The 26,760-nt window shown below is 44.9% G+C and overlaps 1 protein-coding gene across 1 annotated transcript; it reads right to left on the bottom strand.

Annotated features, from left to right (window-relative positions):
- Positions 1–9,101: 9,101 nt before the first annotated feature.
- Positions 9,102–24,868, bottom strand: LOC110510950 (uncharacterized). The gene is given in 14 exon segments (XM_036969876.2): positions 9,102–9,564; positions 9,801–9,988; positions 10,088–10,166; positions 10,884–10,939; positions 10,942–11,003; positions 11,607–11,652; positions 12,272–12,397; positions 13,216–13,257; positions 13,518–13,656; positions 13,844–13,981; positions 15,662–16,609; positions 16,758–17,007; positions 17,457–19,470; positions 24,604–24,868. Coding segments are annotated over 11 exon segments (1,071 nt in total). The 5' UTR covers positions 15,734–16,609; positions 16,758–17,007; positions 17,457–19,470; positions 24,604–24,868; the 3' UTR covers positions 9,102–9,441.
- Positions 24,869–26,760: the final 1,892 nt, after the last annotated feature.

The following is a 26,760-nucleotide window of genomic DNA, read 5'->3' as shown; positions in this document are numbered from 1 at the left end:
ATGTCTGTGTGTCTACATGTCCCTTTTGAATGTCTCTCTCCATGTCTGTGTGTCTACATGTCTCTCTTTTTGAATCTCTCTCTCCCTGTCTGTGTGTCTGCATGTCTCTTTTTGAATGTCTCTCTCCATGTCTGTATGTCTCTTTTTGAATGTCTCTCTCCATGTCTGTGTGTCTGCATGTCTCTTTTTTAATGTCTCTCTCCATGTCTGTATGTCTCTTTTTGAATGTCTCTCTCCATGTCTGTGTGTCTGCATGTCTCTTTTTGAATGTCTCTCTCCATGTCTGTATGTCTCTTTTTGAATGTCTCTCTCCATGTCTGTGTGTCTGCATGTCTCTTTTTGAATGTCTCTCTCCATGTCTGTGTGTCTGCATGTCTCTTTTTGAATGTCTCTCTCCATGTCTGTGTGTCTGCATGTCTCTTTTTGAATGTCTCTCTCCATGTCTGTGTGTCTGCATGTCTCTTTTTGAATGTCTCTCTCCATGTCTGTGTGTCTGCATGTCTCTTTTTGAATGTCTCTCTCCATGTCTGTGTGTCTGCATGTCTCTTTTTGAATGTCTCTCTCCATGTCTGTGTGTCTGCATGTCTCTTTTTGAATGTCTCTCTCCATGTCTGTGTTTCTGCATGTCCCTTTTGAATGTCTCTCTCCATGTCTGTGTGTCTACATGTCCCTTTTGAATGTCTCTCTCCATGTCTGTGTGTCTACATGTCTCTCTTTTTGAATCTCTCTCTCCCTGTCTGTGTGTCTGCATGTCTCTTTTTGAATGTCTCTCCATGTCTGTATGTCTCTTTTTTAATGTCTCTCTCCATGTCTGTGTGTCTGCATGTCTCTTTTGAATGTCTCTCTCCATGTCTGCATGTCTCTTTTTTAATGTCTCTCTCCATGTCTGTGTGTCTACATGTCTCTTTTTGAATGTCTCTCTCCATGTCTGTGTGTCTGCATGTCTCTTTTTAATGTCTTTCTCCATGTCTGTGTGTCTGCATGTCTCTTTTTTAATGTCTCTCTCCATGTCTGTGTGTCTACATGTCCCTTTTGAATGTCTCTCTCCATGTCTGTGTGTCTACATGTCTCTCTTTTTGAATCTCTCTCTCCCTGTCTGTGTGTCTGCATGTCTCTTTTTGAATGTCTCTCTCCATGTCTGTATGTCTCTTTTTGAATGTCTCTCTCCATGTCTGTGTGTCTGCATGTCTCTTTTTTAATCTCTCTCTCCATGTCTGTGTGTCTGCATGTCTCTTTTTTAATGTCTCTCTCCATGTCTGCATGTCTCTTTTTTAATGTCTCTTTCCATGTATGTGTGTCTACACGTCTCTTTTGAATGTCTCTCTCCATGTATGTGTGTCTACATGTCTCTCTCCATGTATGTGTGTCTACACGTCTCTTTTTAACGTCTCTCTCCATGTATGTGTGTCTACACGTCTCTTTTGAATGTCTCTCTCCATGTCTGTGTGTCTACATGTCTCTCTTTTTGAATCTCTCTCTCCCTGACTGTGTGTCTGCATGTCTCTTTTTGAATGTCTCTCCATGTCTGCGCCTGCATGTATCTTTTTGAATGTCTCTCTCCATGTCTGTGTGTCTGTATGTCTCTTTTTTAATGTCTCTCTCCATGTCTGTGTCTGCAAGTCTCTTTTTGAATGTCTCTCTCTATGTCTGTGTCTGCATGTCTCTTTTTGAATGTCTCTCTCTATGTCTGTGTCTGCATGTCTCTTTTGAATGTCTCTCTCCATGTCTGTGTGTCTGCATGTCTCTCTTTTTTAATGTCTCTCTCCATGTCTGTGTCCACATGTCTCTCTTTTTGAATCTCTCTCTCCATGTCTGTGTGTCTGCATGTCTCTCTTTTTTAATGTCTCTCTCCATGTCTGTGTCCACATGTCTCTCTTTTTGAATGTCTCTCTCCATGTCTGTGTGTCTGCATGTCTCTTTTTAACGTCTCTCTCCATGTCTGTGTGTCTGCATGTCTCTTTTTGAATGTCTCTCTCCATGTCTGTGTGTCTGCATGTCTCTTTTTAACGTCTCTCTCCATGTCTGTGTGTCTGCATGTCTCTTTTTGAATGTCTCTCTCCATGTCTGTGTGTCTGCATGTCTCTTTTTGAATGTCTCTCTCCATGACTGCATGTCTCTTTTTGAATGTCTCTCTCCATGTCTGTGTGTCTGCATGTCTCTTTTTGAATGTCTCTCTCCATGTCTGTGTGTCTACATGTCCCTTTTGAATGTCTCTCTCCATGTCTGTGTGTCTCCTTTTGAATGTCTCTCTCCATGTCTTTGTGTCTGCATGTCTCTTTTTGAATGTCTCTCTCCATGTCTGTGTGTCTGCATGTCTCTCTTTTTGAATGTCTCTCTCCATGTCTGTGTGTCTGCATGTCTCTCTTTTTGAATGTCTTTCTCCCTGGCTGTGTGTCTGCATGTCTCTTTTTTAATGTCTCTCTCCATGTCTGTGTGTCTGCATGTCTCTTTTTTAATCTCTCTCTCCATGTCTGTGTGTCTGCATGTCTCTTTTTTAATGTCTCTCTCCATGTATGTGTGTCTACATGTCCCTTTTGAATGTCTCTCTCCATGTCTGTGTGTCTACATGTCCCTTTTGAATGTCTCTCTCCATGTCTGTGTGTCTACATGTCCCTTTTTAATGTCTCTCTCCATGTCTGTGTGTCTGCATGTCGCTTTTTTAATGTCTCTCTCCATGTCTGTGTGTCTGCATGTCTCTTTTTTAATGTCTCTCTCCATGTCTTTGTGTCTGTATGTCTCTTTTTGAATGTCTCTCTCCATGTCTGTGTGTCTGCATGTCTCTTTTTTAATGTCTCTCTCCATGTATGTGTGTCTACATGTCTCTCTTTTTGAATGTCTCTCTCCATGTCTGTGTGTCTGCATGTCTCTTTTTGAATGTCTCTCTCCATGTATGTGTGTCTACATGTCTCTCTTTTTGAATGTCTCTCTCCATGTCTGTGTGTCTGCATGTCTCTTTTTGAATGTCTCTCTCCATGTATGTGTGTCTACATGTCTCTCTTTTTTAATGTCTCTCTCCATGTCTTTGTGTCTGTATGTCTCTTTTTGAATGTCTCTCTCCATGTCTGTGTGTCTGCATGTCTCTTTTTTAATGTCTCTCTCCATGTATGTGTGTCTACATGTCTCTCTTTTTGAATGTCTCTCTCCATGTCTGTGTGTCTGCATGTCTCTTTTTGAATGTCTCTCTCCATGTCTGTGTGTCTCTTTTTGAATGTCTCTCTCCATGTCTGTGTGTCTGCATGTCTCTTTTTGAATGTCTCTCTCCATGACTGCATGTCTCTTTTTGAATGTCTCTCTCCATGTCTGTGTTTCTGCATGTCTCTTTTTGAATGTCTCTCTCCATGTCTGTGTGTCTGCATGTCTCTCTTTTTACATCCTCTTGTACCCAAAAAGTTTAAATAAAAAAAATACTTAATTCTCACAGTCCTCATACATTTAAGCATCATCTAAGATTAGTGGGAAGGGAACTGTCCTTCACATATTCAATTGGTGCAGAACTTCCAGTAAGAAAGTGCATTGAAAAGCACAGTACTGTACTGAGAAACACAACAAGGAAATTAGCCCCACTGGGCACAGACGTTGTCAACTAAAGTGAATTCAAAGTGAAATCAACAAATAAATATCACGATGTCATTGGATATAGGTTCAAAGTTAGTTGAAAAAAATACTAAATACCCTTTTGTTCATGATAATTTTTTTCAAATGCAATTTGTTTTCCATGTTGATTCAACATCATCACATTTATTTTTGTGGGTTGAAATTATGCAGAAACAGCATTGGTTCCATCAGTTATAGCCCAGTGGGGTGATGCTCTTGGAGAGTTGTCAGCACAGCCTCTCCAGCCACTACAAAATTACACAACAGTGAGACACCAGTCCAGGCCGGTCACAATGGACAATGGGGCCAATTCAGGCCCTCAAACAGAGGACACAGTCTTCGCTGCAGGAGTTGGGGTGGCTTTTGGACTGTCCCCATCCAGTCACGTTCTTTACTTCTCAACATGCTGCACATCCTCCTTCTCCTCCTCCTCACAAGACATGCCAATGGCCACACTGCACCAGACCACTGGATATAATACATTTTCTTAACCTTTTCTTCTCTTGAAGATGTCAGCAGGTAGTCTTCAAATAGGTGAATACGATCCAAATCAAATCAAATCAATGGTATTGGTCACATGCACATGGTTAGTATATGAGGTTGAAGACTATACTGTCTATGTGGGTGGAGCATTTCAGTTTGTCCGTGATGTGTACGCCGAGGAACTTAAAACGTTCCACCTTCTCCACTGCTGTCCCGTTGATGTGGATAGGGGGGTGCTCACTCTGCTGTTTCCTGAAGTCCACTGACCATGGCTGAGAATCACAGGCACATAGGCTACTGTATTCTACAGATGTCTGCAGCAAGCTTACAGTAATGCAGTGCTGTCAACATATTGTAAAATGGTGAACATTGGACATTGAAATAATACTTTACATTCAATAAAAGACTGTCAGTTAAGCATTGTTTTTCTATTACCTCTATGGCTATTGAATGGCAAAAGACATACCTCAATGCGTGTTACACATCTTTAAAAGCCCTGTGCTGTTGTAGCCTACCCAACATGCAAATGCATTTAGTCACTATGTACTCTAAATGCAATGCTAGAATAACTGGTTTTATTGTATTCTGGTGTTCTTTAAACCAAGTGGTCCAGACATGACATTAAATCCATTAGCCAACATCAATAGTTAAAGAGGTTCACCATACTCCTTTAGCTTTAGCATGTATTCAAATCAGCCTTCATCAAATATTAACCATTAATTCTGTTTTTATTTCAAAGCTGCCTTTCATAAGACAACTCTTCTATTTTCTTTTTAGTTTCACCCAAATCTAAAACTCACTTTGCATTCTCTTTGCTCACAAAACCCGCTCCAGGAAACTGTGCTAAAGATGTCTGTATGCACTCTCATGTTTTTGTAGAGCAGGACTGGGGTCATTTCTATTTCAGCTCTACTTAGTTCAAGAAGTGAAAATGTGGTGCAGCATGTAGGGAAAGGTTTTACTGATTGTATGGTTTGTGTTACTGCATTGGTTCAGCGACCTTATTAGACACCTGGGATTGACAAATGTGTATTCACTTTTATTCCAGTGTATTTTGTTCTATTGTGTAGAAAAGGGGTATAGAAAAGAGGTGTATAAAGAGGAAAAACCATCTCATATTAAGCTAATTAATTTCTCAATTTGTTTTCCATTCCTACTCATACCGTTGGGACCTTCTTCTGCACATAATACATCAAACTACCCATGACATGAGAGAAGAGAAATGGACGTTGCCGTGCCTGTATTAGGCTGTCAAACCTTCAATTTAGCAGATTATAGTTCCTCTCCACTCCATGATGCATCGGCAGGAGAGAATAGATTTCTATTTGAATACCTGCTTGTCACTTTGACTGGAACTTAAGACAATTTTTCAGTAATGAGACAAATGTGTCTTGACAGTCCATGATGGAAAATAACACACCTAATTGAGAGACAGCACCAGCCGTCTGGTGAATCATTGGAATGAATCTCTTTCATATCTGGGTAGCTGGGTAGAGAGAACCGCAGATGCCTGGCAATGTGGGGGAAACTCATGTAGAATAGACTGTAGAAGAACAGACTTCATCATTATCAGTCACGTACAGTGGGGAGAAAAAGTATTTGAAACACTGACGATTTAGCAGGTTTTCCTACTTACAAAGCATGTAGAGGTCTGTCATTTGTATATCATAGGTACACTTCAACTGTGAGAGACGGAATCTAAAACAAAAATCCAGAAAATCACATTGTATGATTTTTAAGTGATTAATTTGCATTTTATTGCATGACATAAGTATTTGATACATCAGAAAAGCAGAACTTAATATTTGGTACAGAAACCTTTGTTTGCAATTACAGAGATCATACGTTTCCTGTAGTTCTTGTCCAGGTTTGCACACACTGCAGCAGGGATTTTGGCCCACTCCTTCATACAGACCTTCTCCAGATTCTTCAGGTTTCGGGGCTGTCGCTGGGCAATACGGACTTTCAGCTCCCTCCAAAGATGTTCTATTGGGTTCAGGTCTGGAGACTGGCTAGGCCACTCCAGGACCTTGAGATGCTTCTTACGGAGCCACTCCTTAGTTGCCCTGGCTGTGTGTTTCGGGTCGTTGTCATGCTGGAAGACCCATCCACGACCCATCTCCAATGCGCTTACTGAGGGAAGGAGGTTGTTGGCCAAGATCTCGCGATACATGGCCCCATCCATCCTCCCCTCAATACGGTGCAGTCGTCCTGTCCCCTTTGCAGAAAAGCATCCCCAAAGAATCATGTTTCCACCTCCATGCTTCACGGTTGGGATGGTATTCTTGGGGTTGTACTCATACTTCTTCTTCCTCCAAACACGGCGAGTGGAGTTTAGACCAAAAAGCTCTATTTTTGTCTCATCAGATCACATGACCTTCTCCCATTCCTCCTCTGGATCATCCAGATGGTCATTGGCAAACTTCAGACGGGCCTGGACATGCGTTGGCTTGAGCAGGGGGACCTTGTGTGCGCTGCAGGATTTTAATCCATGACGGCGTAGTGTGTTACTAATGGTTTTCTTTGAGATTGTGGTCCCAGCTCTCTTCAGGTCATTGACCAGGTCCTGCCGTGTAGTTCTGGGCTGATCCCTCACCTTGATCATTGATGCCCCACGAGGTGAGATCTTGCATGGAGTCCCAGACCGAGGGTGATTGACCGTCATCTTGAACTTCTTCTATTTTCTAATAATTGCGCCAGCAGTTGTTGCCTTCTCACCAAGCTGCTTGCCTATTGTCCTGTAGCCCATCCCTTACACAGTGTTCTGGTCTTGGCCATTGTGGAGAGGTTGGAGTCTGTTTGATTGAGTGTATGGACAGGTGTCTTTTATACAGGTAACGAGTTCAAAGAGGTGCAGTTAATACAGGTAGTGAGTGGAGAACAGGAGGGCTTCTTAAAGAAAAACTAACAGGTCTGTGAGAGCCGGAATTCTTACTGTTTGGTAGGTGATCAAATACTTATGTCATGCAATAAAATGCTAATAAATTACTTAAAAATCATACAATGTGATTTCCTGGATTTTTGTTTTAGATTCCGTCTCTCACAGTTGAAGTGTACCTATGATAAAAAAGTACAGACCTCTACATGCTTTGTAAGTAGGAAAACCTGCAAAATTGTCAGTGTATCAAATACTTGTTCTCCCCACTGTACGTGCATGATCTCAAATAGACCCTAACTGTAAATATTATGTTTTCAGACCAATTTGGTGAGAATGTTCCCAATACAGAGTAGTAATAATAAATAATATCTGAGATCTCATGGGAGACTTCCTACAGAAATAGAATAGGTCTTAAAGCAGGCAGAATGATCCTCATTAAAATAGAACCAGTGGTTATTCTATTTTCCCCCTTGGAATAAAGACTACGTTTTCGACTCTGTCTGTCTGTCTGTCTGCCTGCCTGCCTGCCTGCCTGCCTGCCTGCCTGCCTGCCTGCCTGCCTGCCTGCCTGCGTGCGTGCGTGTGTGTGTGTGTGTGTGTGTGTGTGTGTGTGTGCACTCATGTGACCGTATGAAAAATCAAGCTGAAGGGAGAATGAGGAAGTAAGGTGTTGATTGGTAGTGTCTGTGTGTATTATATTGTATGTTTTGAGTGTGTAAGTATGTGCGTGGGTGTTCAATGTGAGTTTTATGCAATTATCAGAGGGCTATGAGGAAGTAGTGTTGTTCTTTGACGTCCTGGGACACGCACACACACATATGCACGCACGCACGCACGCACCTGCACATACACCCCCCCCCCCCCACATGCACACACACACACACACACACGCACACACACAGATATTATGGGAAGTAGGAGGAAGAACAACCCTGTGTGTGCATGTGTAGATGCTATTTTCTCAGGACAATGTTGCGTGATTCAGATTCCTAATCTGAACCCTCACCTGAACAACACCACCAAGTCTTTGTAACCAGGTACATTGTCAAAATGTTCATATCAGTTCGATCTGTACACACCAGGGAGCAATATCCTGCAATGAACTTAAACTACCTTGAACTAACTACAGATCTGCACAATAAAACCAAGTTAGAGGGCTATCTGAGGGTAGACTTTCTACATAGATCTTAAATTACATCTATCTCTCATACTCTCTCTCTCCACTCGCTTAACCTCTCTCTCTGCCTTCCTCCCTTCCTCTCTCTCTCTCGCTCTCTTTCTCGTCGCACAGTAGGACTAATGGCCTGCATGTTCTCTCTCTAGAATGATGAGTTGAAACTGAAATGTGAAAGACAACAGGATTAGCAGGAGGGAGGCAGCATGTAGATACAGTGTGGTGGTTTTACCCTCACAACACATTACCACGCTCAATTACTGTCTTCATCCCCGACCTTCAGAGGCTCACCCCAGGGCTGGAGGGGCGCACCGGGAGGACTCACGGTCTCTTTGTTTCAGAGGAGGGGGGAGAGGGAGGGAAAGGGGGAGGTTGAGGGGAAGGGAGATGGAGGAGGCTTGGGCAGTGACCATGTGTTGTAATAATCCCAGGCTTCGTCTGCTGCTGTGAAGGACGTGTGTCACAGACAGGCAGGTTGTTCAAAAGGGCAAGGTGCCCACGGCAAGCAGGCGTATGGAGATGGTTTCCGCTTGGGTGACACTGCGAGTCCTGCTTCACATATGGCCCAAAAGTGCCAGCGGATGTCTGACTGTCTACCTTGACTGTCTGTGTCACTGTCTACCTGTCTGTCTTTCTGCCTGTCTGAGTGCAGGCTCTGTAGGATGTAGTACTGACTGGTCTAAAGGGAAGTGGGAGGGAGGAGAGTGGGAGAGAAGAGCGGAGTGGGAGGGAAGAGGGTGGGAGAGAGGAGGAGAAGGAAGTGGGGCATTGGGGTAGGAAGATGGTCTGGGGAGGAGGGAGGGAAACCTGTGGCCCCACGGGACTGAGAACTTGATTGAAGTTTCCTGTCATCTTCTCTGACTTTGTCTCTTCCTCTTCATCTCTCATCTTGCTGGAGTGACATTTCCAGTAAAGGCTCTTGTTGGAGAAATATTTTGGATTTGACATGTATCTGTATAAAACACTGGAGGCATGTTGGAGTTGTGTATCAGTTGGGCCTAGGCCTAGATTATCCATTTTATTTGTACAGTAGAGTATAATCAACTGTTACTAGAAAATATGTACGAAAAACTCTGCATGTTTAGTTGCTTCATCTTTTACATTTTATATCTTTGAGGTCTTTGGATCGATGGTAGGCCTAATTTGTATTGATTGACTGTCCCACAATATCACCTACTGTAAATACTGTACCTTTTGGTAGTAACAGTTGGAAGGCTTCCTATTCATATTGTACTCAATACCAACACAGCACTAAGAGGTTGTATTTGAGTCTGAGGTATTGTCCACAGTCTGGAATCAAGGCCTAAGCTTCCTAAACTAACTGTCCTCTGAGCTCAAAAGGTAAATCATAGTCGCTTCTCTCTGGGCATCGCTCATCCACCGGATTCTTCCTTCTGATTGGCTGCTGCAGGGCAATCATGTCCCTCCCACTTCCCTGTTGGAGAAGAAAGCTGTGTCAAGAAGGTGAGAGACATGACAGTACTATATAGCACTGTAGGCCAAATCCTAACTTGAAATAATTTTGATGCGAAACTTCCCATCCAATCTCTATGTTATTTGGAAAAAACCCAAGGTGATAAAACATATCTAGTCCAATATGTGAAACTATAATGGTCATCACCCCACAGGGGATCAATAACTAGTACTTCATCCCAGTAGGGTTGTGCTGACCTGAGGGTAACTGGGTGGGGGTGGTCTCCACTCTCGCCTCTGCTCTGGTAACCAGGGGTCAAACTGGGAAGGAGACAGTGGGAGAGACAACCCCAGCATGTCCTGATACAGCATGTCCTGATACATGCCCCAGTCTCTCACCTCCTCATACTCATGGCCTATGGCCTCCAGTGGGTAGTGGCGGCCATCTTGAAAAAGAGAGCCAAAGAGGTAAGTTAAACAGAGAAATGTCTCTGTCTTTGCTCTTGTGATGTATTATTCATAGGTAGTATTTTCATTTCACTCACCTTGCCCTTGTGCTCCCTCGGGGTGGGGGTAGAGAGAGGGGCAGTAGTCACTGGTGGGGTAGTAGTAGTGGGAGCTCTCCTGGGAGGACAAAGACCATAGGTGAATAACAGAGACAGATGCTGTACTGTACGTGGTGACTCTGTAGAGAGATACCTGACAAACAGTATATTTTGTAGCCTAGACTAGATGTATTGTTTTATAACTCAAGGTTAGCTAACATCTCTGAGGAGAATTTGCTTGCATTAGAGCCTATTCTAATAGTCTCTTTCTGACGGTGTTGTTATATTCTACTTAACATTTTTCTGCAGGGTTCAAAGCCTTGTTGGCCTTTCACAATGTGCAATTTCCCCAGGATCGAAGTGTATTTTGAATGCTAATTGTGGACTATCGATCTCCCTTTCCTACTCTGAGAACAGCCAAAGGTGTTTATTCGTTTATCTCTCCTCTGTTTCCCTCGTTATGCCTGACTCCTCCACTTCCTCTCTTCTGACCGATCTCCCTCTTCCTTAATCCTTCCTTTTCTGTTCACCTCTCCACCTCTGTCTGCTAGCATCCTCCTACCTCTCACCCTCCTGTTCTCTCACTTTATTCTTCTCCTATTCCTCTCTAAGCCCCTCCATCTGTCTCTTTATTTTGTCAACTTCCTCTTCTCTCCCCTTCATCCACCACTCTACTTTACTGTGTTTTTCACTCTCTCTATTATCTCCCCCTCTGCCAACTTACTAAGTATCCCCCTTTTTCCCCTCTCTTTCCTCCCCCAGCCTCTCCGCACCCCCCCCCCCCCCCCCCTCTTACCCCAGCATAGCACCCATATACGCTGCTGTCTGGTTCTGACCCGCTGTCGATGAACCCGCAGGGTTCACCAGCCCTCTGACCTCGTACCTGGTGGAGCCGCTGGCAGTGAACACAGTGAACCTGGAAATGACAGACAGAACAAAGCATTTAACCTCCATTCTTTTTTCTTTTTTTTTTATTAGAAAACAAAGTATCACATCCCAACTCCCTGACCACCCACCCACATCCTCCTATCCCAATCTTTTATTTATTTATTTTCCCATTTTTAAATGAAGGCATCCAATCAACACCCTCCATCTCATCACCCACCCACAACTCGTATGTCACTCTTTCTTAATCCTCAGGGAGAAAATAGCTAGATACAAAGACATGAACACTACAGTACAGTGCACAAGAGCATAGCACTGTCAATGCAATGTGGCGTATGGCATTTGAAGTATTTTTGGATGTGACACCTGGATTTGCCCCCAATTGCAAATTTAGACTGACAGGAGCGTCTGCGTTACTCTTTTGTTGATACACTACAATATACAAACCAGGAGACTTTTGTCCATCACAGGGTCCTGTAGTTTTGCTGTTGTGGGTCCTGCGTGGGGTCTGTCAGTAGGGCAGGGTTTAGGCCTCTGAGAGGGGATTGGACGGTTAGTCATTTGTCTGTACCCACTGGACTGGATTGGGTGCTGATTAGCCTGGACACAGAGACAGACTAAGATGATGACTCACCCATTACCTTCACTCTTCTTCCCATCTGAAACACTGCCTTTACTCTCTGGAGAAGAGAGGGAGGGAGGGAGGGAGGGAGGGAGGGAGGGAGGGAGGGAGGGAGGGTGGGGGATGAATGAGTGGGGATTAGAAATGGGATAGGGGCTCTATTGAAGAAGTAAAAGAGGTCTGACAGAGAAGGATGGATGAAAAAAATAGAGAAGTTGATGGTAGGTGAGAACGAGGGGTGGAGAAGAGAGAGTGAGATGAGAGGTACGTGAGATAGACGACCTGACAGTTGTAGGGAACCGAAACGGAGGGAAACGGATAGAGAGATAAAGGAAGTGAGGGAGGGATGGAGTGAGGGAGAGAGAGAAAGAGAGGGAAGGGGAGAGAAAACAGAAATTAAATAAATTAGATAAAGGGAAAGATAGAGGGAAAAAGTGACAGCCTTGGAGGATGGTTGCGGATGGAGGGAGGGGCAGATGGGTGTGTTTGGAGGGAAAGGAGGAAGAGAAGAGAAGAGGACACAGAGAGAGAAATTGCGGGAGAGAGAAAGAAAGAAATACATGAGAGTTGCATTAAGATTCAGGCTCAACTCTTTGGTAACTTGGGCAGAGGTTTCTGAGACTGAGATACAGAAGAAAACAGTCACACAACCTTGACCATGGTATTGCCACGGTTACCTGTCTGGCCACGCCTCTTCTTCCACCTCAGACACAGAAAGCAGCCCAGCCAGTTGAGAGCCAGCAGCAGAGCCCCACCAACCACCGCCATGATCACAGTCTGATACAGCGACAACCCTCTCGTGTCTGGTTTACAAGAGAAACAAGAACAGGAATGAGTTGATCCACCATGATGACATCATAAGGAAGCAAGAACCAGGAACAGGTTGTTTGATTGTAAATAATTGTGGTTTGTGTGATTAATAGCTTTTGTGTGATTAAGGGGAAGTAGAACAATGTTTTGTTATTGTAAGGTGATGGTAAAAGTAGAGAAATAGGATTAGTTGATATTAGGGAGTGTGTAGTTTTAAGTAACTGTCTGTTAGGGCTCCGGTCACTGGAAACCACAAGTATTCTCAATGGCCTAAACAGCAACAAGATAAGAGGAAGTTGTGCCAGCAGTGGTTGAGATGATTGAAACGCCTTGGTCATGGTTAACAGAAGACCATGTCCTTAATCAGGGTGAAAGGCTCAGTGGAAAGCGCTGTGTGATGTGAGTGGAAAACTACTGATATATCATTGTATGGGTGGGGGAGCTTTGCTTGGATATAAGAGAGTGCTGCGCCACTCAAAAGGCAAGTATACGGCTGCACCGTTTGACAGGCGCCTATTACAGCTATTGCGTCTTCGGTATTAAACAATTGAACTTCACTCTGAGTTTTGACTCTTTTGTGGTAAATATATTTATTGCATATTGAGTCAAACGTATTAAGGGATAATAATAATCAGTATGAAAGCCGGTCTCTCACTTCCTTCATTGATAGAAGACTAAAACAAGGAAAGAAGGTAGCATTTATGACCACGGCTGCCATAACTACAGTACCATTATTCAAAGAGCCAAATGAAGCTAGCTGCTTTGCAAATAGCCATTTTCCACAGTCCAAACAAAAATTGAATTAAATTACCCTCCCCAAAGGGATCTTCTTCCTGGATTGCTCCTTCCCACTCTGGTTAGAAGAACCATGGAAGACAGGGAAAAAAACATCAATGCTGTTCTAACGCTGCAAGATAAACCTGGGTCAAAGGTCAAATGACATCCTATTCCCCATATAGTGCCAAGATTATTAATGTTCTACCAAATGGGGCATAGAGACATAACATGATCTCAATACCAGCTGGGCAGAAGTCCAAACCATCTAATGTCCGACCATTGTCCCTCTCCTAGCTAGGACCCAGAAGTCATGTTGTGAACTTGCTCTAGACTGACCCTCGCTGGTGATGGTGTGTACTGAGTTGTTGTCTGCATAGCCGCTCTCTCCCATGGAGTTGAGTGCGTTGATAGAAAAGTTGTATGTAGTGGCGGGGGACAGGCCTGTCACAATGAAGATGTTTGCTCCCAACGGTAGCTGTCAATCAACAGCATCTTAGTCAGTACATGGATGGACTCTAACCTGAAAGGAGTGAAATGGAATTGACCCTTGATCATGACCTGTTCCTAATATCAAGGATGTGTTGGTTGCTTATGAATGCAAGGAAGAGATCACAATATTTGACACATGATTTTCAGTCAAACTGTAGTCAATGCTCTATCACCTGATATGGAATCTCTGCTCCAATCCCCCATCGAAGCCTGGGATCCATTCTAGAGTTGCAGAGGCATGGGTGAAGCTGACCAGGCAGATCTCTGAGGGAGGATCTGGTTGATCTGTGTGTTAGAGAGAGAGATGGAAGCTGAGATAAAGAGAGGGGGGGGGTAGAAAGAAGGGTAGTTGAAATAGGAGGATAGAAAGGATAAACAAGAGAGAACGACAGAGGAAGAGAGCAGAAGAGAAGGAGAGAGTTCAGCACTAGAATGAGAGAGAGAAGCTATACTTGCAGGCGGTATAGGCAGCTCTGTTTGCAGAGTAAATCATTTCCATTATCAGTTCCGCTCATAAGATACGAGGTTAGAGGGGTCAGTCTTATTTGGATCTGTCTTTTTTTAATCCAAACCGCGGCAGAGAGGCGGGCAGGGATAGAGAGAATACAGCCTTCTTTCCTTGCCCGGCCTTCTGATGATAAGGAAGCATATAACATTTATTATCGCTGCGTCAGATTAATTATGAATATTCAAGGCAGTAAAAAAAAACGGAGGGAGAGAAAAAAAGCAGCAGTGGATATTGGATTGTATTTCACGCTTTTTATGGTAAACATTAAATGTGTTCAATGGAGGCCAGGGGGCTCGCTGGGAGCAGGGGCAGTGTTGACATCGCCGGCGTAGGAATACGCTTGCTAGAGAGCTAGAGGGCGACTCAGCCTTTGCGCGCGGAGAGAGGAAAGCGCATTATTGCAGCGTTATCTGACAGAGAGGAGAATTAGAGCTATAGGCAGGGGAAGAAGGAGAGATATATCAATATACATGACATAGCTAAAGGGTGTCTGACACTGAGAACTTGCTCTTCCTACTGTCGAGAGAGACTGAATATTTTCTCTATAAGCTGGAGGGTCCTACCACACTAATAAAATCGTGGACAAGGCAGCGCATACACAAACGCCCAACAGTATTATATGAGAGGACGTAGCTAAATTAGGACCAATGGGACTCTAGCAGTTGGCTGTAAAGTACGTGTTTTACATCATAGCAACATCCCTGGGCCCTGATGTCTGACCTAACCTCTGACCTTTTACCCATTCACACATACACACACTCTTACACACACACGCACGCACACATACTGGTGCTGAGCAGTTGTGTCACGTTCTGACCTTTATTCCTTTGTTTTGTCTTTATTTAGTATGGTCAGGGCGTGAGTTGGGGTGGGGAGTCTATGTTAGTTTTTCTATATTTTCTATTTCTGTGTTTGGCCTGATATGGTTCTCAATCAGAGGCAGCTATCTATCGTTGTCCCTGATTGAGAACCATATTTAGGTAGCCTGTTTTCCTTTGTGTTTTGTGGGTGGTTATTTTCAGTCTTTGTGTGTCTGCACCAGATAGAACTGTTTCGGTTGTCACTTTGTTGTTTTTGTATTTTTGAAGTGTTCAGTTGTTTATTAAAAAGATGAACACTAACCACGCTGCGCTTTGGTCCTCTGCTTCTTCTACCCAAGACAGCCGCTACAGAAACACCCACCAACCGAGGACCAAGCAGCGTGGTAACAGGCAGCAGCAGCAGCAGCAGGAGAGGCAGCGATATTTGGAGAAATGGACTTGGGAGGAGATTTTGAACGGTAAAGGACCCTGCGAACAGCCAGGAGAAAATTGCCTCCCCAAAGCAGAGCTGGAGGCAGTGAAAGCAGAGAGATGGCATTATGAGGAGCTAGCACGGCAGTGTGGCTGGAAGCCCGAGAGGCAGCCCCAAAAATGTATTGGGGGGGCACACAGGGAGTGTGGCGAGTTCAGGTAGGAGACCTGCACCAACTTCCCGTGCTTACCGGAGAGCGAGAGGGACCGGGCAGGCACCGTGTTATGCGGTGGAGCGCACGGTGTCCCCGGTGCGTGTGCATAACCCGGTGCGGTACATTCCATTTCCTCGTATCGGCCGGGCTAGAGTGGGCATCGAGCCAGGTGCCATGAAGCCGGCTCTACACATCTGGTCTCCAGTGCGTCTCCCCGGGCCGGCGTACATGCACTAGCCTTACGCATGGTGTCCCCGGTTCGCCAGCACAGCCCAGTGCGGGCTATTCCACCTCGCCACACTGGCCTGGCTATGGGGAGCATTCAACCAGGTAAGGTTGGGCAGGCTCGGTGCTCAAGAGCTCCAGTGTGCCTGCACGGTCCGGTCTATCCGGTGCCACCTGCAAGCACCAGCCCTCCGGTGGCAGGCTGTCTCTCCGTCTTCTCCCTACAGGTGCTCCCGTATGTCCTGAGCCGCCAGAGTCTCCCGTCTGTCCTGAGCCGCCAGAGTCTCCCGTCTGTCCTGAGCCGCCAGAGTCTCCCGTCTGTCCTGAGCCACCAGAGCCGCCAGTCTGTCCTGAGCCGCCAGAGCCGCCAGTCTGTCCTGAGCCGCCAGAGCCACCAGTCTGTCCTGAGCCGCGAGAGCCGCCAGTCAGCCAGGAGCTGCCAGAGCCGCCAGTCAGCCAGGGGCCGCCAGAGTCGTCAGCCAGCCAGGAGCCTCCAGAGCTGTCAGTCAGCCAAGAGCTGCCAGTACACACACACACACTCACACACACACACACACACACACACACACACACACACACACACACACACACACACACACACATACACACACAATATGGCTATAGGGCAGGCAGGAGAAGCCCAGGAGAAGTGGAGCTGAGGGATGCCCTCTCCCTGGCACACCACCTCTGCTGTTCTGGTGCTATCCCCTCTGCTCGCCACCTTATTCCACTGAGCCCCCTTCTGGAGCTCCGGCTTAACTACACAGGAAAGGACAAACACACATCAGAGATGTTCATATTGTACATGTACAAACAGAAATGGATAGACAGAAACATGAAATACATGCAAATGCATACAGATGTGCATAGAAATAGTTAACGGTGCCACACAAACAAAGACACCCACAATATACAACGCTTTTCCACTCCGTTGCACCCATGATGTATTCACACGACATGATTGATAGATCTTGGTAGAGCTCGTTAGACACACAGCGCACCACCAGCTGGACTGCCACGCTGGCAGGGGGCGCTATGTTGTTGTTGGCAGTGCACTGGTAGCGACCGGCGTTGACCTGAGTCGCCCCTTGGATGGTCAGCTGCCCAGTGGCCTCATCCTGGATCTGCTCCCCCATCTCCTCCATCTCCCCCTCACCCTGAGGAAGACAGAGAGAGGGGTAATTGAGAGGAAGACAGGAGGACAGCATGCATACCTTCGTACACCCCCACCCCCTCCTGTGCAAGATCAGTACAGGTACTCCAGGGGGAGCGGAGAAAGAGAAAGAGAGAGAAAAAGAGTAAAAGAGAGAGAAAAAAGAGAGCATTAGATACAGGATAGAGAGCGTACGTTGATAAATGTGCCCTTTAGTCGACGCTCCGTAATGAAAGCTATTTTTCTGGATTTGGGCCGAGTGTGGAGCCGGAAGCCGGGAGAGGTGGGGCGGAAGGATAGTTAGAGCCAGTGAAATATGGCACGTCTCTGCATTTAAGAGGGGGAGTGATAAACGGCAAGAAATGGTAAAATAAAAGAAACGAGGCCAGATAAAGGGAAATCAAATCAGGAGAATGGAGAGGTGAAATGAGATGGGCATATGGGGGTTCTCACCAGCCATTTCCAGGAAAACATGTCAGTGTTGATGATGGGGTTTGCATCTCCTACACAAAACAGGTCTGCTGTCTCCCCCCGTGCACATACACTGGGTCATTCTCCATCTTCACACTAGGGGCATCTGGGGAGTAGACAATTAGAAAGTAGGACGAGAGAAACAATATAAAAGTACAATTCTACTTTGGAACTTAGGGAACAATCAGTCACTCACCACCCACCAACTCCCAACTCTTTCTGCAAATATAATAATTATAATTTATTTTATTCCATTCTAATCTATTCCATTATATTGTATTATATTCCACTCTATTCTATTCTATTCTATGCATCACTGATCCTACAGACACCCTATACATACTGTAACTAATTACCTTTCTGACCACTTTACATTAAATATTTGCCAATCAATTTAACCCCAGTATATTTTGGATCTGTCCCAACCCCCTACTGTCAAACACCCCTGCCCAATTCAGTGTCCATAAATTGGGCCACGTCACGCTGGAGGTTCTTCATTGCATGCTGCCTGTCCCCTACCTTAACTTTGAGCGAGACAGAGGCAGGGAGGTTGCAGTCATCATGGCCCACTTTCCCTCATTCCATCGCTCCTTCAGTCAGTCACTATGTCCTGGATACAGCAGCACTATGACTCCATCAACATACTGTAGTGTAATCCCTTTCCACCTGGCTGTGTGCTCTTCTCTTCCTGTGGGTACCATCTACTTATAACAGTAGTGGCATTAGTGTCCCAACGCCCCCGTCTGTGTTCATACACACAGCACACTGATGGAATCACCAGTGACACTTACGGCCTTCTCACATACCACATTAATTTCAACCAGGAACAACATTGTTAAGTGGGCTACAGTGCCACCCATAAAAGCTATTACAATCCTCTATACATTATGGATGCCTTCAACTGTCAGGTTCCATCGGATCAGGACAGCGCTGTGCTGTCTGTCCATTAGGCTCATTCTGCACTGTAGGTTTTACTGGAACATTCAGACCTGCTATTATTACATCATTAAGAGTGGAGGCAGTGGGATGGAGATGTGTCGGTCGGTTGGTTCAAGGTTGTGACAGGATTGGGGTTGTATTGGGTGTACAACACTGGCATGTAATGTAAGTGGCTTGATGAACCACACTTGCGTGAGGACTGAGAAACCTTGCCCAAGTCCTGAAGACTTGTGTTCAGTCCCTGAGCTAATGCCTAGACTTGAGCTCAGTGGGCTAACACAGTGTTGAGGTGAGTAGACAAACCAGATTCAACGCCAGTGGGTCAGACTTACACTGTACGTCCAGAGTGATGATGGTATTGTCAAACCCCACCTCGTTGGTACAGTTCACAGTGTAGACCCCGGTGTCTCGCCTTGTCACATTCCAGATCTCAAACTCTGTGCTCTCAGTAAAGTGGTACCGAGGATGCATTTCTGTTCATAAACACACACACACACACACACACACACACACACACACACACACACACACACACACACACACACACACACACACACACACACACACACACACACACACATACACACACACACACACACACCCCTAAGCCACTCATGGCTTATACGTGACATCTAATGCTTAGATTATTGATTGGCCTGGCAATATTCCCACAGAAACAATAGCCCAGACCACCACTGTACCGCAACATCTCTCCTTTAATGGCTGGGTAACCCCTCTGGGAGGATGGTGCGGTGGTGGAGGTTGAGGTGGGAGGTTAGGGACAGGAGTGTGGTGGCTGTGGCCCGATGACAGGGAATAGAGGGTAGACCAGGAGAGGAACGGCTGTGATGTATTCAGAAAAATAGCGACCCACATTTACGTCATTTGTACAGAATGTTTCCATCAGACCAGTGATCACTAACCTCAATTTGGATGAAGATTTCTACTTCAACGATTCGTAGGCGCAGGACATAGTGCTCACCTTGGACCGGGCCCTGATCCACGAGACACGGAAAAGAAGCGAGGCTGATGTGCGGGCACCCTGAGGAAACTACGTCTACGAGTACAAAAAACGTCTCTATCCTCCGTTCTATTGGCGAATGTACAATTACTGGAGAATAAACTGGACAAGCTCCGTTTGAGACTGTCCTATCAATGGGACCTGAAGAACTGTAATATCCTATGTTTCTCTGAGTTGTGGCTGAACAAGGACATGGATAATATACACTGAGTGTAGAGAACCTCTTAGGGATCCCTTAAGAGCAAATCCCGCTCGAATCCCGTTAGCGGGATTGATTTGACAACATCCAGTGAAATTACAGTGCGCCAAATTCAAACTACAGAAATATCAATATTCCACATTCACGAAAATATAAGTGTAATACATCAAAATAAAGCTTAACTTCTTATGGCTGGGGGGCAGTATTGAGTAGCTTGGATGAATAAGGTGCCCAGAGTATACTGCCTGCTACGCAGGCCCAGAAGCTAAGATGTGCATATTATTAGTAGATTTGGATGGAAAACACTCTGAAGTTTCTAGAACTGTTTGAATGATGTCTGTGAGTATAACATAGTATACATAACTCATATGGCAGGCAAAAACAAATCCACCAGGAAGTGGAAAATCTGAGGTTTGTAGGTTTTCAAGTCTTTGCCTATCCAATATACAGTGTAAAATGTGGTCCGATTGCACTTCCTAAGTCTTCTACTAGATGTCAACAGTCTTTAGAACCTTGTTTCAGGCTTCTACTGTGAAGGGGGAGCGAATAAGAGCTGTTTGACTAAGGGGTCTGGCAGAATACCATGAGCTAAGTCTCGCTCGCGGCCGTGAGTTCGAGCTGCGTTCTCTTTCATTTCTAAAGACAAAGGAATTGTCCGGTTGTAATATTATTGAAGATTTATGATAAAATCATCCTAAAGATTGATTCTATACATCGTTTGACATGTTTCTATGAACACTTCCTAATGTTGAGTTGCACCCCGCCTCCCCCTTTTTCTCTCAGAACAGCCTCAATTCGTCAGGGCATGGACTCTACTAGGTGGTGAAAGCGTTCCACAGGGATGCTGGCCTATGTTGATTCCAATGCTTCCCACAGTTGTGTCAAGTTGGCTAGATGTCCTTTGGGTGGTGGACCATTCTTGATACACACGGAAAACTGTTGAGCATGAAAAACCCAGCAGCACTGAAGTTCATGACACAAACTGGTGCGCCTGACACCTCTGAATGGCACACATACACAATCCATGTTTCAGTTGTCTCAGGCTTCAAAATCCTTCTTCAACCCGTCTCCATCCCCTTCAACTATTCTGATTGAAGTGGATTTAACAACTGACATCAATAAGGATAATAGATTTCACCTGGATTCACCTGGTCCATCTATGTCAAGGAAAGAGCAGGTGTTCATAATGTTGTGTACACTCAGTGTACGTCTAGCTGGTTTTTCTATGCATCGGCAGCACAGAACGGCAGCGTTGGGTAACCTCAAGTAGGGAGGAGTGTGTCTCCTTGTTAATAATTGCTGGTATGCAATCTCTAATATTAAAATAGTCTTTAGGTACTGCTCACCTGAGTTAGAAAACCTCATGATAAGATATAGACCATACTATTTTCATCTCTATTTTTAGTAACTGTCTATTTGCCACCATAAACTGATGCTGGCACTATGACTGCACTCAACCAGCTGTATGGAGCCATAAGCAAACAAGAAAATGCTCATCCAGAGGCGACGCTAGATTACCTTCACTCCACACACGGAAGCACATTCAAAGCTCTCTCTTGCCCTCCATTAGGCAAATCTGACCATTACTCTATCATCCTGATTCCTACTTACCAGTAAAGAGTACAAGTGACGCGCTCAATACGTAAGTGGTCCGATGAAGCGGATGCTAAGCAACAGGACTGCCACTAATCCGGGACACTAATCCGTATGTTTATAAGAAATCCCGTTACGGCCTCCAGTGAACAATCAAAAAGTCAAAGCGTCAATACAGGACTTAGATCGAATCCAACTACACTGGCTCTGACTTTCGGCAGATGTGGTAGGGTTTGCAAACTATCACGGATTACAAAGGGAATCCCAGCTGCGAGCTGCCCTACTATACAAGCTAAATTCCTTCTATGCTCACTTTGAGGCAAGCAACACTGAACCATGCATGAGAGCACCAGCTATTCCAGATGACTGTGTGATCACTCTCTCCATAAAAGATGTGAATAAGACATTTTAACAGGTTAACATTCACAAGGCCGCACGGCCAGAAGGATTACCAGGATGCGTACTCAGAGCATTTCCAACCTCTCCCTGACCCAGTAAAGCAGACTACCATAGTCCTTCTGCCCAAGAACGCTAAGGTAACTTGTCTAAAAGACCATCACTCCGTAGCACTCACATTTGTAGCCATGAAATGCTTTGAAAAACTGGTCATGGTTCACATCAACGCCATCATCCCAGACATCCTGAACCCACTTCAATTTAAATACCAGTACAACAGATCAACAGATGAAGCAATCTCTATTGCACTCCACACTGCCCTTTCTCACCTGGACAAGAGGAACACCTATGTGAGAATGCTGTTCATTGATTAAAGCTCAGCGTTCAAAACCATAGTGCTCTCCAAGCTCATCACTAACCTAAGACCCTCGGACTGAACGTCTCCCTCTGTAACTGTATCCTGGACTTCTTGACAGGCCACCCCCAGGTCAATAACACATCCACCACGCTAACCCTCAACATGAGGCCCCTCAGGGGTGCATGCTTAGTCCCCTCCTGTACTCCCTGTTTACCCACGACTGCGTGACTGGGCATGACTCCAACACCATAATTATGTTTGCTGACGACTTACGATGACAGCTTATAGGGGAGGAAGTCAGAGACCTGGGAGTTTGGTGCAAGGACAACAACCTCTCCCTTAAAGTCAGCAAGACAAAGGAGCTGATCGTGGACTACAAAAAACTGAGGCCGAGCACGCCCTCATTCACATTGACGGTGCTGTAGTGGGGCTGTTGCGGGTCGAGAGCTGCAAGTTCCTTGGTCCCTAAGGAGCTATCATGGTCCACAAACACCAACACAGTCGTGAGGAGGGCATGACAACGTCTCTTCCCCCTCAGGAGGCTGAAAAGATTTGGAATGGGCCCTGGCTGAATCACCACTTGGTATGGCAACTGCTTGGCATCCAACTGTAAGGCACTATAGAGGATAATGCGTAAGGCCTAGTACATCACTGGGGCCGAGCTCGCTGCCATCCAGGACCTCTATACGAGGCGGTGTCAGAGGAAGGCCCTAGAAATTGTCAAAGACTTCAGCCACCCAAGTCATAGACTGTTCTGCTACCGCACAGCAAGCGGTACCAATGCACCAAGTTCGGAACCAACAGGACCCTAAACAAGTCATAAGACTGCTAAATAGTTAGTTAAAACTTCATAAGGCGGAGCGCTCGACAGCATCCGCTGAAATGGCAGAGTGCGAAATACAAAAATATATTTTTGAAATATTTAACTTTCATACATTCACAAGTGCAATACACCAAATTAAAGCTTAACTTCTTGTTAATCTAGCCATCATATCCTTTTTCAAAAAGGCTTTACAGTGAAAGCACACCATACGATTATGTTAGGTTAGCGCCTAGTCACAGAAAAACATACAGCCATTTTCCAGCCAAAGAGAGGAGTCACATAAAGCAGAAATATAGATCAAATGAATCACTAACCTTTGATGATTTTCATCAGATGGCACTCATAGGACTTCATGTTACACAATACATGTATGTTTTGTTCGATAAAGTTCATATTTATATCCAGAAATCTCAGTTTACATTGGCACATTATGTTCAGTAATGTTGTGCCTCGAAAACATCCGGCGAATTTGCAGAGAGCCACATCAATTTACAGAAGTACTCATCATAAACTTTGATAAAAGATACAAGTTTTGTGCATATAATTAACCGTGGTGTCCAATTTCAAAAAAGCTTTATGGTGAAAGCACATCATGCAATAATATGAGTACAGCGCTAAGCCACAAAAACAAGCCATACAGATACCCGCTATGTTGTGGAGTCAGTAAAAGTCAGAAATAGCGTTATAAATATTCACTTACCTTTGATCATCTTCATCAGAATGCACTCCCAGGAATCCCAGTTCCACAATAAATGTTCGATAAAGTTCATCTTTATGTCCAAATACCTCCTTTTTGTTTGTTTGTTTAGTTCACCAATCAAAATTCACAAGGCGTGGGCAAATCCAGACGAAAGTCCAGACGAAAAGTCAAAACAGTTCTATTACAGTTCGTAGAAACATGTCAATTGATGTATAGAATCAATCTTTAGGACGTTTTTATCATAAATCTTCAATAATATTCCAACCGGACAATTCCTTTGTCTTTAGAAATGAAAGGGAACGCAGCTCGCTCTCAAGGCCACGTGCGAGACTTAGCTCAAGACATTCTGCCAGACACCTGGTTCAAACAGCTCTTATTTGCTCCCCCTTCATAGTAGAAGCCTGAAACAAGGTTCTAAAGACTGTTGACATCTCGTGGAAGCCTTAGGAAGTGCAATGTGACCCCATGTACACTGTATATTCGAAAGGCAATGACTACTATTTCCAAATTCCTGGTTGGATTTTTCTCAGGTTTTCGCCTGGCATATGATTTCTGTTATACTCACAGACATCATTCAAACAGTTTTAGAAATCTACTAATAGTATGCATATCTTAGCTTCTGTGCCCGAGTAGCAGTCAGTTTACTCTGGGCACGCTTTTCATCCGAACGTGAAAATACAGGTTAAATAGTTTACCAAATAGCTACCCTGACTCTCTACATTGACCCTTTTGGCATTAACTTTCAACACGCTGCTGCTACTGTTTATTATCTGTCACATTATTCCTAGTTATATGTACTTAACTACCTCGTAGCCCTGCACATTAACTCGGTATTGGTACCATGTGTACAGTATATAGACAAGTTATCATTACTCATTGTGTATTTATTATTACTTTTATTATTATGTTTTACTTTCTATTATTTATCGATCTTATTTCTCTCTGCATTTCACTGTGGTTTACAAAGCATATGACAAATAAAATACAATTTGAATTGATTTGAATGAGAATCAGGCAGGTTCTGGCTCAGCTCTAGAGAGTTAGTTGGCTGGCTATAAAGAGATACCACAGCGAGAGAGGAAGAGAGCAGGGTAGATCACCTTTGTGCAGCTCCTCCTTGCGGTAGAGCCAACTGCAGGAGATGTTGGCAAGGGAAGAATGGCTATCTCATCCTCCACTACCTGTATCTTCTGGGGATGGTCAGGGCTGAACTCTGGGGGATCTGACACACACACACACACACAAAGGGAGAAAAACACACAAACCCAGACACGAAGAAACCATGTCAGCCATGAAAGGCGACAGCAGTGCAAATAAAATAAAAACCTGTAGAGAAGCGGCGTCCACCAATATCAAAAAAAGACTGAATTCACACAGGAGGCAGGGTGAGAGGTAGGGAGAGAACGAGGTAGGTAGAGAACGAGGGAGGGAGGGAGGGAGGGAGGGAGGGAGGGAGGGAGGGAGGGAGGGAGGTGGAGGGACAGGCATTAAAACAGCGAGTGACAGTAGTGTTGTCCAACAGCAGCTGCACACAAACACACAGTGACATTCCTTCATGCTCGCACGGAGCAGCAGGCTTTGAAGAGCTGGCTGGCTACAGCCTGCGAAACAGCATCAAAGAATAACATGGCTGTGCTGCAAAGCACACACACAATTAGAACACACTGCCACAAAGCCTGTCTAACTCACAGTCACAACAAAGGAAAACATTAACACACACTCATACACACACACACATACACACACACACACGCAAACACAGAGAACAGCACAAACACACACAAACAAAACTGCCTGCCATGCACACTATCGTGTCACATTACCATCATGCTTCAAGCCTCATTACCCACCAGCACACACTTTCTTTTTCTCCTACTCATAACTGTGCACACACATATTCAATACTTTATTTGGATCCCAGTGAAACAAATTGAGCATTCACAGTGAAACAAATGAAGTATTCAAAAGCTGTGTATAACAAACAGAGAGAAATATACACATGTATACAACCCACACACTTGAAGAAGCTTGAAGAAGGTGTTGAGCTTGAAGAAGGTGTTGACTCCCTCAGACAGCAGAGAGCTGTAGGCCTGACAGGTGATCCTCTGGCCTTGGTGCTGGGAGGACAGGGGGAGGGACAGAGTACTGCTTACTGACACATCACCAAACATTGTGTTCCTAAGAGCCTGATGAGAGGTGAGAGGAAAACATTTGGTGAGTCTATTTTGAACATTCTACAAATCCGTGGCCAGGTTGCAGTTTAAATTAATTAAATAACAAATTCACATTTTTTTCTGTGCTTTGACAGTTGATGAATTTATTCTGTGGTGTGTGTGTGCCATCAGAGCGGCACTGAGACAGGCTGCTTGCACAGAACGCTCACAGTGGTGCTGAGGAAAACATCAGAGAATGATAGAGGCCTCTAGTGGCCAAATGGCCATTTTATCATGCGCAGCATCAATGAGGGCTTCCACCATGCTTCCTCCATTTTAAAGTAGTCAAAGTAGTCAACTGGGTGGGGATTCCTATGGGTTGTAGCCTCAATGGTGGTGCCCACGCTGTCACAGATCCTAGAATGGCACAGATATAAAGATTAAACCTCTATCTATCTCTGTGAGTAAAACGCATTATCCTCTCCTGCTTTCCCACTCCTTGCTCTTCCCCTCATATGACTTTCACTCACTACTCACCGTTCTTACCTGAGCTAGCTAGCTAACTAATGTCTACACGTAATGGCAGCGTTTGATAACACAATTAATGCAAGTGTAAAGCCAACTCATGGAAAACAGTTCACAGGTGAAGTTACAATTATGTTAACAGGATATTGTTGCCTAATCGTTGACGTTAGCCCATTTTGACGTAGCATGCAAGTCTGTGTTGATGAGGGCAGTCCAAAACAGGCCCCTCGTCCTGCAGGTAGAACAAGGCTTTTCAAAACTCAGTTAGGCCTATTGCTTGCCTGTTTTTTCAAATGGCTGCATGCAATCACGCAGTTCTTTGAATAGGCTATGGCAATGGGATAGGCTCCTACTGTCTATAGGCCTATATGCCCTAGGCCTACTACTAGTCATAACAATGAAATCAATTGATATGATCTGGCAATTTGCGGGCGGGTTTTGGTACAAATTACGGGCCGGGTTGCGGCAGCTCTCTGTCCTGATTGGCAGGGTACGGTGCAGTCACGGTATTGTGGCAGGTGCAGACCGGGTGCGGTTTGCAAAAACTTTACCTGCACAAGACTGTAGTTTAGGGTCTCC

Source organism: Oncorhynchus mykiss, chromosome 3 (assembly GCF_057628025.1).
Source record: "Oncorhynchus mykiss isolate SJ-2025 chromosome 3, ASM5762802v1, whole genome shotgun sequence".
In the NCBI taxonomy this organism is placed as follows: Eukaryota; Metazoa; Chordata; class Actinopteri; order Salmoniformes; family Salmonidae; genus Oncorhynchus; species Oncorhynchus mykiss.
This window is presented reverse-complemented; position numbering and strand designations above follow the sequence as displayed.